A 12,942-nucleotide genomic window follows, 5' to 3' on the forward strand; every position below is an offset into this window, starting at 1 on the left:
GCTCCAAGCAGCATTTGCATGCACAGAGCCTGTGCAGGGAGGAGGAGAGGGCCAGCACAGCAGGCATTTGTTTTGTCTTCCCTCCACATCTGACTGTGCTCATCATTAGGCACAAGAGGACAGGTGCACTCTGCACACACAGCCCTGCAGACAGGACTGCTCCTCTCTGCTGGACAGAGGGGACTTTGCCACTCAGGGGCTCTCCTCCAGAGCAGCTGATGTGCTCCCAATCAGGGCAAGGCTGAGGAAGCCCAGCTGCATCCTCAGCTACAGAGACGGGGCTGGGAGGGCTCCAGAGGAACGTGGGGCCGAGCAAACCGGCTCAGAGCCATGCTGAGGAGACAAGGATGGAGCAGAGATCACAGCAATCTGCAGGCAGAGCTGCCTGGGCAGTGCTGCGTGCCAGGCTGGCACAGACATGTGCACACATGTTCACTCCATGTGCCACAGACCCGCTGAAAGGAGCCCCTTTCCCCCCTGCATTAAAGCAGGCAAGGCAACCAAATGCTTAAAAATAAGCTTCCCTCCACCAAAATCTGTCAGAGGGAGTTAACCTCCTTTTCTACCCATTGATTCCAAATCCTTCCCATCTGCTTAGGAGAAAGAAAAGGACAAATACACTCACAAAAGAAGAAAGGAGAGCAGACTCTGCTCCCTCCATTCCCCCAGGAAAAGCCATTTATTTATTGGCTCTCCTGCTGGGGCAGGGACAGCAGCCAGGGCAGCTGCCTGTGCACACCCCTCCAGCCACCCCTGCTCAGGGGCTTGTGCTCCTTGTGTTCCTGCACCTCCTCCCTGCAGATCAAACCATGCACTGCTGGTGCTGCTGGGACACCTCACACACCGAGCCCTGCCCAGCTCTGCAGGGCCCTCACTGGCAGAGCCCCCCTGATCCCCCACACAGCTCTGACCTTGCTCCTGGCGCTGTCCAGGTCAGGAGACACAGTCCCCACACCCAGCACCTCCTGGGACAGCTGGCTCTTGGAGCCCAAGCCCTGAAAGAGAAAGCAGAAAGGATCAGTCTGTGATGAGCGAGCAGAGATCCTGACACCAATATCCCAGCACAGCTCAGAACCCCCCTCAGCACCCCCTGACAGCAGCTCAGCAGCATTTCCCTCCCTGTGGGACCAAGGGACACCAGTGCCACTGAGGGAGGGCACTGTCACCCTCCAGTGCCACCAACCAACCTCGGCAGGACGGGGTGGCACAAGGAACACCCAAAGGGGGCACTGCCATAGGCATCTTTTATGGAAAATCCTTTCCTTGGGATTTTTTTTCCTCCTGAGAAGCTGAGAGGCCTCAGGAGCAAAATGCAAACAATGGTTATCTGCTGCTGTGGAATGCAACAGGTGCATCTGGGATTGGCCTCGTGTGGATGTTTCTGATTAATGGCCAAGCACAGCCCAGCTGGCTCGGACAGAGTCTGAGGCACAAGCCTTTGTTATGATTCCTTCTTTTTCTATTCTTAGCCAGCCTTCTGATGAAATCCTTTCTTCTATTCTTTCAGTACAGTTTTAATATAATAACTATCATAAAATAATAAATCAGCCTTCTGAACCATGGAGTCAGATCCTGGTCTCTCCCCTCACCCTGGGACCCCTGTGAACATGCTCACAGGGCACATCTTCCCAGCCCCTTAGTGCTACTGCTGCACATTTCCAGGGATTTCTCTGCACATTTCCAGGGATCCCTGTGCTCACAGCCAGCCCCCCAAGGTGCTCCCCCTTTGGGACAACCCCCCTGTGCAGCCTGAGGGCCCTGCACACACGAGGCAGAGCCCCTGGCCACACAGGCTGGTGCCACACAGGCAATAATGAACATTTTCTGCTATTTGCTGCCCCTGCTCCCACTGGCAGATGGCAGTGGCAGCTTCCTGTGGAGCTGCAGAGATGCTGATGGGCATCTGCCCCCAGCCCAGGGCTGCTCTCCCCTCCAGGGTGGGGTGTCCAGCCAGGCACAGCCCCCTCAGCACAACCCCTACTCCGTTATTTTCCTTCCTGCAATCACCCAAGCAGGCTCCCAGCTCTGTGTGAGCTATTTCTGCAGGGACAGCACCTCAGCCCAGCCCCAGGAGCCACGAGGGCCAGGGGGGCACTGCTGGCCTGTGCCACGCTCAGCTGGGAGGGCACTGCAGAGCTGGGCACTGACCATGCCAGGGGAAGCTGATGCCCACACCCAGGGGAAAAGGAGCAAAAGGAGGAAAAGGAGGAAAAAAAAGGAGAAAAAGGAATTTTTGGTGACTCACCACAGGCTGAAGCACCTCATGGTCGGAGCTCTTGGAGACTGGCAGGTCCTGCTCACAGCCACTGAGCCCAGATGCCTTTGAAAGCTGAGAGGAAAAACCCATCACAGCCTGCACAGGTCCCACCCCTGCAGCTTCACCTGGGCACTGCCAGCCTGGCAGCTGCTGCTGCTGCCAACACAAATCTGGCCTGTCCCAGGGAAGAAAAGGTGACTGGACATCATGGGGAAGACAGCAAGGATGGGTGTGACCCACAGGACGGGGATGGGTGTGACCCACAGGACAGGGATGGGTGTGACCCACAGGACGGGGATGGGTGTGACCCACAGGACAGGGATGTGTGTGACCCACAGGACAGGGATGTGTGTGACCCACAGGACAGGGATGGGTGTGACCCACAGGACAGGGATGGGTGTGACCCACAGGACAAGCACAAAGCACCACAAGGGCAGGAGGGCAGGCTGGGCAAAGGGCAGAGAGGTGCTCCTTGGACACCCCTGATAGAGGGCACTTGCTTCCTCTCCATCTGCAAGGATCTGTGCAGCTCTCAGAGCTCCCAGCCCACCACGCAGCACAGCGCTGGAGCCATAAAAGCACTTTAAAATTCCACTTTGCTGTGCCTAAGTGCAGCGAGGGCCCCTGCATTCCCAGCCATTTGCAGCTGCAGGGAACTGCTCGATGGGAGCACCCTGTGGCCCTGCTGACCTCAGCAGAACGGCTCAGGTGCACAGAGCCCACGGATGAGCTTGGGAAAGCAGCACCCTCAGCTCTTCAGGGCACAGAGCCTTTTCCAGGCTCAGATTTGCAGTTCATCATTTCTTACAGACACTACGCATCAGTGAACTTGAGAAATGATCAGAACCAGCAGGAAGGCAGCCAGATTGCAGAGAGATCGTCCATCAGAGCCTGAGCTCTGGCTGGGATCCTGCTCTGGAGCGTGGGCACGGGCGGGCAGCGCGGCTCTGGCAGCCCAGCTGTGGGCAGGCAGCGTGTGTGACACAGCCCCAGCCCTGCCCCTGCAGCTCTGCTCAACACTGGGAGGGCTGGGAGCTTCTGTGCCCCCAGATTCTGTGCTCCCAGCTCCAGAACCAGCTCCAGAACCAGCCCTGGGCTCTGTCCCACTCCCTCCCAGCTCTCAGCTCGTGCGGAGCCATGAGCACAGCTCTGAGCAAGCTGAGAGAAACAACAGCAGCAGGAGAGAAACAAAGCAGCACAGGCAGCTGGGCTCGGTGTGAGCTTCATGATCAGCCCTGCTGGCCCAGCACAGGCACTGGGAGCTGGGGCTGCTCCTCCTCCAGCCTCAGAACACGGCCAGGGCTCTGCCTGTGGGCAGCAATGCTGTGTGCAGGAGGGAAGGATTGCCCTGCTCAGTCCTGAAGGTGCCCAGCTGGGGATTCAGAGCACTTGTGACCCCCAGGAATGACTGCCCTGCTGACCAGGAAAGGTTTGGGCTGGCTGCACAGAAAAGCAGACAGTGCTCCAAGAGCTGGCCTGAGGCAGGGCCTGACGAGACGATGGGAACAGCCAACACCAAAAGCACACGGGCAGGACTCTTACTTTGCCATCATCCAGCCTGTCCTCTGACACTGAATCTGCTGCTGCTTCTTCCCTCTCTTCCTGCAGGGCCTTTTCTGCACAGGACAGGGTGTCAGCAGTGGCAGCCAGGCTGGCTGGCTGATCTGTGCCTTCCACAGGCAGAGGAGCAGCTCGGGGCTGCCCAGCAGAGCTGGGCACCTCCAGCCCTGCTGAGCTCCTTTCCCCCTCAGACAGAGGCAGCTCCTCAGCTGCAGAGGCGTCTCCTTGCACCCCAGCATCTTCTCTGTGCACTGCCTGGTCGCCAGCAGGCTCCTGCTGCTCTGCCTGGGCACACAGGCTGCTGCCAGGCTCCCCAGAGAGGGGCTGAGCTGCAGACGGAGGGCACGCAGCTCCAGAGTCCAGGGAACACTCTGCCACCTCTTCAGGGTGCCTCGATTCTAAGGATTCCTTCTAGGCAGCAAGTCAAACACAATTACAGACCCAATATTCTCTCTGGGGGATGCAGGAGTGAGGATCAGCACAGGCTCTCCTACAGCAAGCAGCACAATCACAAATCTTTGGGTGACTCCAAGACCTGTTTGACTTCTTTCCACACAGTCCCATTCCAAGGCGAGGGACTCCACTGACATAACCTCACTCATTTCTTGGGCCCTGACTTCTTTTGATCTGTTGTTTTTTTTATTCACAGGGTCTCAGTGGATGAGAGTGGCTGTGGAAGGCCACCAGCCCCTGTGAGCACCCACGTGCCCACTGCAGGCCCGTTTATGCTCCCACATTGGATCTGCCTGGTGAGAGGTGGAAATTTGTAAGAGACCACGACAGGACATTTCACTCCTGCCTGACATTTCAAGCAGAGGAGAGCAGGCAGGATCCCCATCCCACCTTCCAGAGGGACAGACTGGAGGGTGGGCACTGACTGATGCAGCACTCAGAGCTCAGAAAGAGCTTGTGACTAACACAGGAGGCTGAGAGATGGGGGGAAAAACAACCCCAAATTAAAGCTTAGTCACCCAAAGGTTCCACTGCCTCTCCCAGCAGAGGGGAGGCCACAGCACTGCCCAGGGAGAGGGGAATAGCCAGGGGAAGGCTCCCTCATCAGCATCAGCATGCAAACAGAGCTGCTGGCACGTCCCACTTCCTCACTGTTTTATTAATGCCACGGTGCCTTGTCAAACACTGCCTGCCTCCTGTGCACGCCGTGTTCTGTACACTGAGCGCATATTTTAGCTGTGTATTTTTATCAGAGTGCCTCTGGAATGCTCTCAGCTCCCAGGCCAGGGCTGCAGCACTGCTGGAGCGTGTTCTGAGTGTGTCACTGCTCTGCCACACCTCCCCGGGGCTGGGAGAGCATCCAGCAGGATGGAGAGGACAGAGGAGCCCAACTCCAGGCACTTCCCAAAAATCCTGCAGCTCTGGGGCTCAGCTGCAATGCCCTGGCACTGACAGCAGAGCCCCAGGGTCACCAAGCAGCCACACCAGGCTCCCTGGGCACAGCAGGACCCAGAGAAAGGTGGGCACAGGGAAGTTCTTTAGCCACCCTCCTTTAGTGCTTCCCCTTTTACGGGGATTAGGGTGGCTGGAAAGTTTTGCTCCTTTTGCACAACTTGCTCCAGGGTTCTCCTGAGGACATCCCACCAGGGGACCTGGCAGTGTCCAGGATATCCCAAATGAGGCCAAACAGGGCCCTGATGCCTGAACACAGGATCACACACACCCCAAAATGGATCAGCACACCAGCAATGGTGTGCACACAAAAGGGCTTCTCCCCAGGCAGGTTCACCTGAGCTACTGAAATATCCCAGAATAATCTCTTTGGCTGGCAGAATCCTGTTTGAATGGCAATAACAGGCAATCCTTTTGTTAGCCTCACACCTTGATGATCACAAATGCAGATCTGCAGAAGAGGGACCCATGGCAGTCAGACCCACAGGAGGAGGAGGAGGAGGAAGAGGAGGGAGGCTTTTCCTCCTGCAGCAACAGACTGGAGATTTTCTCTGGATTTCAGAGCTGGACAAATGAGCTGGGTTATAACTGGCTTTGGGTGATCTTTTCACAAGCTGTAACATTCCACCCACCCCAAGTGGCCCTGCCTGATGGGAAATCCCTGCCTATCAAATCACTGCTCCCAGTGAGCAGCACCAAACTTTAACCAGCACCAGAAACAAGCCAAGCAGCTGCAGACACCACAACACCACAACACCAGCAGCTGCCTAGTGCATGCAAAGCCTGGGTGGCACCGTGCAAGCAGCCGGGGATGCCAGGGAGCCACTGTCACCTCTCCCAGGCTGGCAGCTTCCTCCTCAGGGCTCCGGTGGGGCTGGGCAGCAGCACCAGCAGCACCAGCTGGGGAAGGGCTGCCACGCTCCTCCTTGCTGCTCTCCTAGTTGGGGGGACACAGCCACTTGCAGGATTCCCCAGAGCACCTTCCCAAGCTGGAGGATTTGCCCACCCAGGACAGGTCAGCACCCAGCACCCGCAGCCCTGGAGCACAAAGGAATCAGAGGCCCAGATTCCCAAACACCGAGCTGTGGGATGCCTCACTGCTGCTCTTCTGCTGGCCAGCTCCATGAACTCACTGCTCCTGCTCTGAGCTCCCTGGGAGCCCTGTCTGATGCTGCCTCTGCTCCACCCAACATCCTGGCTCAGCAAGTCACTAAAACCTCCTATTTCCTTCAAATACAGGCATCCAGCCCTGGCCACGGGCTACATGAAGCAGTTTTTTCATTATTTCACCCATTTCTGCTTAGATTTCCCCCTTAGGACTTGCTACACAAACCCTTTGCTGCTTTGCAAGGGAGCTGGAGAGAGGCTCCTCCTAGGAATGCTTTTCTACTGCCATCTCATGGAGCTACAGAGGAATTCTATTTTCCAGTCGGGCACTGCTGTCTAATCAGGACTAGGCTGTCACCCATCTGGGTTAACAGCCCGGCTGTTGGGCAGCAATTGCCATTCCATAATGGATTCCCAGAGCCCCATCCCCACGGCACTGAAATGCCAAGGCAGCTCTTTGTTCCTGCAGACATTAACATTTCAGTGAGGAACAGGGCCCCCACAGGCTGCTGTTGTCTGCAGATGAGAGAGTCAGGGCTCTCTTTGTCACATCCACTTTAGCATAAGCCTTTGCAGATCCTGCCCAGCACCCTGAATAGGTTCTCCAGCAAAGTACTTTACAGCTTAATTTTCCTGCGCTGTGAAAAGGATAAGGAAAATACTCCAAAACACTTTAAAAGAAATTAATTTGCCTTTCAGATACTGGAACAGGATTTTCAAAGCGGTGAAAAAGGATTAATGTCAGCACAAACAGTCGGGCCAAATCACCAGAGCTGCTTACAACGCACTTCCCATTGTGCCCTTGTCATCCTAAGCCTGATCCCAGCTAAGGAAGCGCAGGGAAAGCACAGCCCCAGCTCAAGGCCTTGGCTGCACTGCCTGCTCTGAGCCTCAGCCACGGGATTTAGCAGCAGGCTGGGAAGAAAGAAGAGCAGGTTTTGTGTTGGCACAGAGCAGGGGCCACGTGCAGCCCCCGTGAGGGTCCCTGTGGGACCCAGGGACAGCAGCAGAGCATTCCCAAAGGATGCTCCCCTGTGTCCTCCCCAGTGCCAGCACTGCCAAGGAGCCTTCCTCCCCACCCCTGATGAACAGAGAGCACAATGGAGCTGCCTCTTCCTCACTGAGCCTTCCTCCCCACCCCTGATGAACAGAGAGCAGAATGGAGGTGCCTCTTCCTCACCGAGCCTTCCTCCCCACCCCTGATGAACAGAGAGCACAATGGAGGTGCCTCTTCCTCACTGAGCCTTCCTCCCCACCCCTGATGAACAGAATGGAGCTGCCTCTTCCTCACTGAGCCTTCCTCCCCACTCCTGATGAACAGAGAGCAGAATGGAGGTGCCTCTTCCTCACTGAGCCTTCCTCCCCACCCCTGATGAACAGAGAGCAGAATGGAGGTGCCTCTTCCTCACCGAGCCTTCCTCCCCACCCCTGATGAACAGAGAGCACAATGGAGGTGCCTCTTCCTCACTGAGCCTTCCTCCACACCAAGTGCAGCAGCACCTCTGACCCCAGAGCCTTTTCCTGCTGCCCCCTGGAAAAGCAGATTTCCCCCTTGCCAGCTCCACCTACCTGCCTTTATTTTCCCTGTCTGAGATGAAGCAGAGCTCCAGCCTGGGCAAAGATGTCTCCTCAATCCCAGCTCCCAAACCACAGCCACCCCAAGCAGAAATGTCCCTTCAATGCCCACCCCACTGTCCCCTGGGGGCCACCCCTGGCTTCCCCCAGCCCTGCTGCTGAGCCTTCCTCTCCTTCCCTCTGTTCCTCTCACAGGAAACTCGTCCCTCTGGCACTATCCCTGCACCCTCATCCCCTGGCAGTGCCTCCCCTGCCCAGCCCAGCACCGTGGTCTCACCTCAAAGTCAAAGCTGCCTGCCAGGGCTTCAACATCCAGGTACACGTTTCTTAACAGCCTTGAGGTCCCATGGAAACTCTGAAGGATAAAAAAACAAACAAATAAATGGCCAAAATTGAGTTCTGACCTGTGCAACGCCACAGGAGGGTTCCCCAGCAGTGAAATTGGGCAGCAGAGCCGTGGCAATGCACCTACAGCCAACTCCTCTTGGAATGACACCATGGCAGATGCTCACTAAAAGGGATTCCTTATGAAAATAGGATCAGATGATTTTGGGGACCAAGCAGCACAAAGAAAGGAGAGCACAAATGACAGCCCAGGGGCAAACGGAACAGGGGAGCACCAGGAGGCTCCAGCACTCTGCCCACAGCCAGGGCACACAAATACCTCATTTTCACTGTCTTCCTCTTCATTCCTCCATTTCTCTGGCACTGCCACGTCCAAGGAACTTTTCTCTTCACAGATCAAATCCAGCAGGTTCCTGGTGTGCCTGGTGGCCTTTGGGACCTCTGCAGGCTGTGAAGGCCAGGAGCCAGGGAAGTGAGGGGTCAGACACAGGAAAGGGGAGACACAGACCCACTGAGACACTGAGCTGCTGCGTTCTGGCAGTTTCCTACCGCTAAACATCTCGGTTTATTTCTGAAGGTGGTTATGTCTATGTTTTGCACACATTTTGCTTTGGCTTCCTTTAAAGGGTCAATTTCTCACCATTTACAAGTTTCATTGACCCTCAGGTCACTTTCTAGTAATAAATAAACAAAGCATTCCACATGGTTGTAAACCTTACACTCAGCAGCACAATAGCTCTTTTCATTTTATTCTCAAATAGAAGAGTGAAAACAGTTTATTAAATTGCATTATCTGCATTGTTTGCCACGCTTCATTTGGACACCAAATTCTACTAAAACTCAACACACTTTTTTTCCTCTTCAATATTTATTGAAACAATTCTTTCAATCTGCCAAAGACAGCAGAAGAAAGCTCACCACTAATTTAGCACTAGAAATAGAAGAAAAGAAATAGCTTTTCAACATACAACAGTGCTTCCAAAGTGAGAGAAGATGGCAAATCCTGTCATTTAAGTGTCCCCACGCCTGTGGCCCTGTGCAGTGTGCTCCCAGGGCACATTCCCAGGGGACAGGGAGCCTCACCAGCGTTCCTTCCTTGGGGGTGAGGCTGGAGTCCACCACGTTGGCCAGGTCCAGGCTCAGGGCCCCACGGAGGGCGACGGAGGAAGGTGGGGTGAGGCCACGGAGAGGAGAGAGGCTGCCCAGGGCAGGCTGGATGGGGGCCAGCTGGGAGCCTGGGGGCTGCAGGAGCACAGGGAGGTCACAGCACAGCTCCCACCCCTGAGCCTGGGACGGGGCAAGGAGCTCCCCTGGGCAAACAGGGGCTGTGGGACCAGCCCTGCTCAGAGACCCCACACCCAGCACACGGGACAGGGGACGAAACAGGGGTTGGGTCACTCACACTCTGCTTTCAGAATCCTCAGTGGGTCCTGGACACTCCCCTCCCTCCCAGACACACCAAGAGTGGGTGTTTACTGCAGAGTGTCTCACAGCCAAAATCAAAGGTGATTCTGTACCCGGTGTTCCCATCCCAGCTGATTCACTGCCCATCACCCAGGTCTGGGGTCACAAAGCACTTTGTGTCCCTGTCATCCTCTGCCCAGCCCTCCCCAAAGCTCTGCAGGCAGATCCTACTCACAGGGAGCTGTTTCAGGAGCTGCTTCTCCTTCTTGTCCTTCTTCTTCTCTTTCTTCTCCTTCTTGTCCTTCTTGTCCTTCTTCTCTTTTTTCTCCTTCTTTTCCTTCTTCAGGCTGCCCCGTGCCAGCAGCTTCTCCCTCTCCCTGATGACCAGCTGCTTGTAGTGCTCATCACAGGGGTGCTCCCACGTGGAGAGGCCACTCTCAAAGTTGAAGAAATAGATGTCACCCCCTGCAATATCCTGGCTGCAGGGCAAAAACAGCAGGGAAAGGTCAAAGAGCACAAATTAAAAATACAGTTGCACAGGCCAGAACACCCCTGCTGATGGTGGGAGCACCTGAAGCTCAGGGAAGAGGAGTGTGATGTGTCCAGGAGGCCACAAATGTCCCAGTGTGGGAAGCAGCTCTCCCAGGATGCTCCTACCCAGCTTCCCAAACCCTTCCTCCCCTTCTGCCGCCCCAAAAAGCCTTGAGCTCCTGATACCCCACCAAAGCCAGTCCTCTGCCAGCTGGAGCCGTTCCCCTTGTCCTGTCACTGGGAATGCCCAGCACAGCTGCTGCCAGAGCTCTCACCAGGCCTTCCACTCGGGGGGCATTGGGGTCACCAGGCACTCCCTGGCCAGCCACAGCAGCTCCGACTCCTTGTCAGGGTCAATCCCGATTGTTGGTGCAAAATCCCGGATTTCTGGGGAAACAGAGAGCAATCTGTGAGCTTGGTCCCCCCAGCAGAGCCACCCTCCTCAAGTGAAGCTGTGGGCACACTGGGAAATCCCGAGGCAAAGCCAGCAGCAGAGTCCTGTGTGCCTGTGGAGCCAGGCTGGGGACAGGGGCAGTGACATTCAGCTCTGCCTCCGCTGAAATCCCCCTCTGTGTTCTGCCCTCTCCAGCCACGCCAGAAACCAACCCCTGTGTTCTGAACACACCTGGAAGTGACCTGCGTGCCCAAATCCCCCCTCCCAGCCCCTGGGAAGAGGGGCTCACTCACCCTGCTCCTTAGGAACGTAGGACTCATTGTAGTCTTCTTCCAGAATGAGCTGGTCCCCGATGCGCACGGCTCCTGCCATGGGTGCCACACCTGGCACGGGGAGGAACCACACAGAGTCACAGCTGCCCTCAGGAAAGGCAATTCCTCAGCCCCAGCACATGGCAGAGCCCTTCTGCTGCAGCACACACAGCAAAACTCAACCAAAGAGCCTCCACACACACTTCCACGGGCTGTGGAAACGGAGAGCAGAGCTGAACTGGAACAAAGGTATAACCACATCCCCCAGGCCTCACAGCTCCTACAGGAAAGGTGCTTCAGGCACTTTCTGAGCAGGTACAAAATAAGCTGAAATGAGACAAGGAAGGAAGAGAAAGCAAGCACCTTTCCCAAAGCATTGCTTTGAGATTTAACTCCCAGAGCACACCACAGCTGGGCCCTTCCAGCCCATCCAGCACGGTTCCCACAGCTGGAATTCACCCAGCTCACCCCAAACACCCTCACCTGCGGCTCTGTGTGGCCACATTTGGCCAGCACAAGCACTGTGGGACCACAACTGCTGCTCAAACACACAATTGAATGCCAAGGTCAAACATTCCAGCCTAAACCCCCCAAATTCTCAGTGCAAAAAGCATTCCTGTGCTTTCCTTGTGAGACCCAAGGGGTTGTGGTACCTGCCAGGTACCCGCAGTGACAGCAGCCAGAGCAGGATCAGCACCTGTGACACGGCCAGCACTGCCCTCTCCACCTCCCTGCGTCCTCAGCCCACTCTGTATTTATAACTCTTATGTAAAGTAAGTCTTAGAGGCAGCCACTAACTAATCCTGGCACTCCCAGCTGAAGATATCCTCAGGAGATCCAAACCACACCAGCAGCACCGAGCTCCCACCACTGCCCCTCCCAAACATCCCCACTCTGAGCGTTTGGGTGTGGGCACCTCGCTCAAGGCCTTCTGTTCTTCTTTTCCTCTCCCAAAACTATCTCAGCCCCGTCTCCCATCCCTGGTGTTGGCACCGGGGGATGAATGATGGGCTCACTCCTCTCTTGGAGAATTTGCCTTGCCACATATGGGGGGGACCTCGGTGCGACCTTTCAGTGCTTGAGGGGCAGCTGTAATAGATGGGGACAAGGGGGAACGGCTTTAAACTAAAAGAGGAGGATTTAGGTGAGATCTGGGGAGGGAATTCTTTCTGGTGAGGGAGGGGAGACCCTGGCAGAGGGTGCCCAGAGAAGCTGCGGCAGCCCCATCCCTGGAAGTGCTCAAGGCCAGGTTGGATGGGGGGGCTTGGAGCGAGCTGGGGTAGTGGAAGGCCCATGCCCATGGCATGGGGGTGGAACAGGATGATTTTCAGGTCCGTTCCAACCCAAAAAACCGTTCTATAGCCCTGTGCAAACAGGACCGAAGCCTCAGTGCAGCCGCCGCCGCGCCAGCCTGGAGCCATGGAAAAAGCGCGGCGAGCAAGGAGAACAAACAGCTTTGGTTGATAGGGTATTTGAAAAAGTAGGGGGAAAAAAGCCATTTTCGCCCGTATCACGACAGCACCCACGCGACACTCGCACAGCCCGGAGCCCGCGTGCGGCGGGAGGCCGGAACCGCGCGGCGCGGGGCCGCTCCCCGCAGCCCCCGCTCACCGAGGGGACCCTCCCGGGGCCCGGGCCCGGCTCCCCGCCGCTGTGGGGCCCCTCCCCGCCCGCCGCTCACCGTGCCGCGGGCCCCGTCCGCCGCCCCGCGGGTGCCGCCGGTTGCCGGGAGCGCGGGAGCCGCCGCGGCCGCTACCCCGGGGCCCGCCCCCTGCCCGCCATTGGCCGGCGGGGCGATGCGCGCCACCCCATTGGCCGCCGGGGAGGCGGGATGCATGACGTCACCGCGGCGGGGCCGCCGAGGGCTGCGGTTGCCATGGCGACGCGTGGGTACCGCCCGGGGCCCGGCCCGGTCCGTCCCGGCGTGTCCCGGTGTGTCCCGGCGGGGCGGGACGGGGCAGCGGGACGGGCACGGGCAGGGGGACCGGCCAAGGGCCGCGGCACCAGGCAGGGCCGGGGCGGGTCTCTCGGCGAGCGCTTCCGCCGGCGGGCGG

The 12,942-nt window shown here is 57.1% G+C and overlaps 1 protein-coding gene across 7 annotated transcripts in view; it reads right to left on the reverse strand.

Moving 5' to 3' along the window:
• CEP164 (centrosomal protein 164) overlaps window positions 1-12,882 on the reverse strand; it is a 31,322-nt gene extending 18,440 nt beyond the window's left edge. For 2 of the 7 annotated variants that reach the window (XM_071449702.1, XM_071449701.1), the window contains exons 1-11: window positions 12,570-12,882; window positions 10,871-10,960; window positions 10,459-10,570; window positions 9,888-10,131; window positions 9,332-9,490; window positions 8,568-8,696; window positions 8,181-8,258; window positions 6,054-6,158; window positions 3,800-4,228; window positions 2,246-2,329; window positions 912-995 (exon numbers count right to left, since the gene is read on the reverse strand). In XM_071449702.1, the coding sequence (XP_071305803.1) occupies window positions 912-995; window positions 2,246-2,329; window positions 3,800-4,228; window positions 6,054-6,158; window positions 8,181-8,258; window positions 8,568-8,696; window positions 9,332-9,490; window positions 9,888-10,131; window positions 10,459-10,570; window positions 10,871-10,949 (1,503 nt within the window). In that variant the 5' untranslated portion in view covers window positions 10,950-10,960; window positions 12,570-12,882. The remainder of the gene's footprint in view (window positions 1-911; window positions 996-2,245; window positions 2,330-3,799; window positions 4,229-6,053; window positions 6,159-8,180; window positions 8,259-8,567; window positions 8,697-9,331; window positions 9,491-9,887; window positions 10,132-10,458; window positions 10,571-10,870; window positions 10,961-12,569) is intronic. The other 5 variants (XM_071449705.1, XM_071449704.1, XM_071449703.1 and 2 more) reach the window with 4 other exon arrangements.
• Window positions 12,883-12,942: the final 60 nt, after the last annotated feature.

The sequence above is a fragment of the Agelaius tricolor genome, unplaced genomic scaffold, assembly GCF_023055355.1.
Source record: "Agelaius tricolor isolate 1412-34295 unplaced genomic scaffold, bAgeTri1.0.p SCAF_29, whole genome shotgun sequence".
NCBI lineage: Eukaryota > Metazoa > Chordata > Aves > Passeriformes > Icteridae > Agelaius > Agelaius tricolor.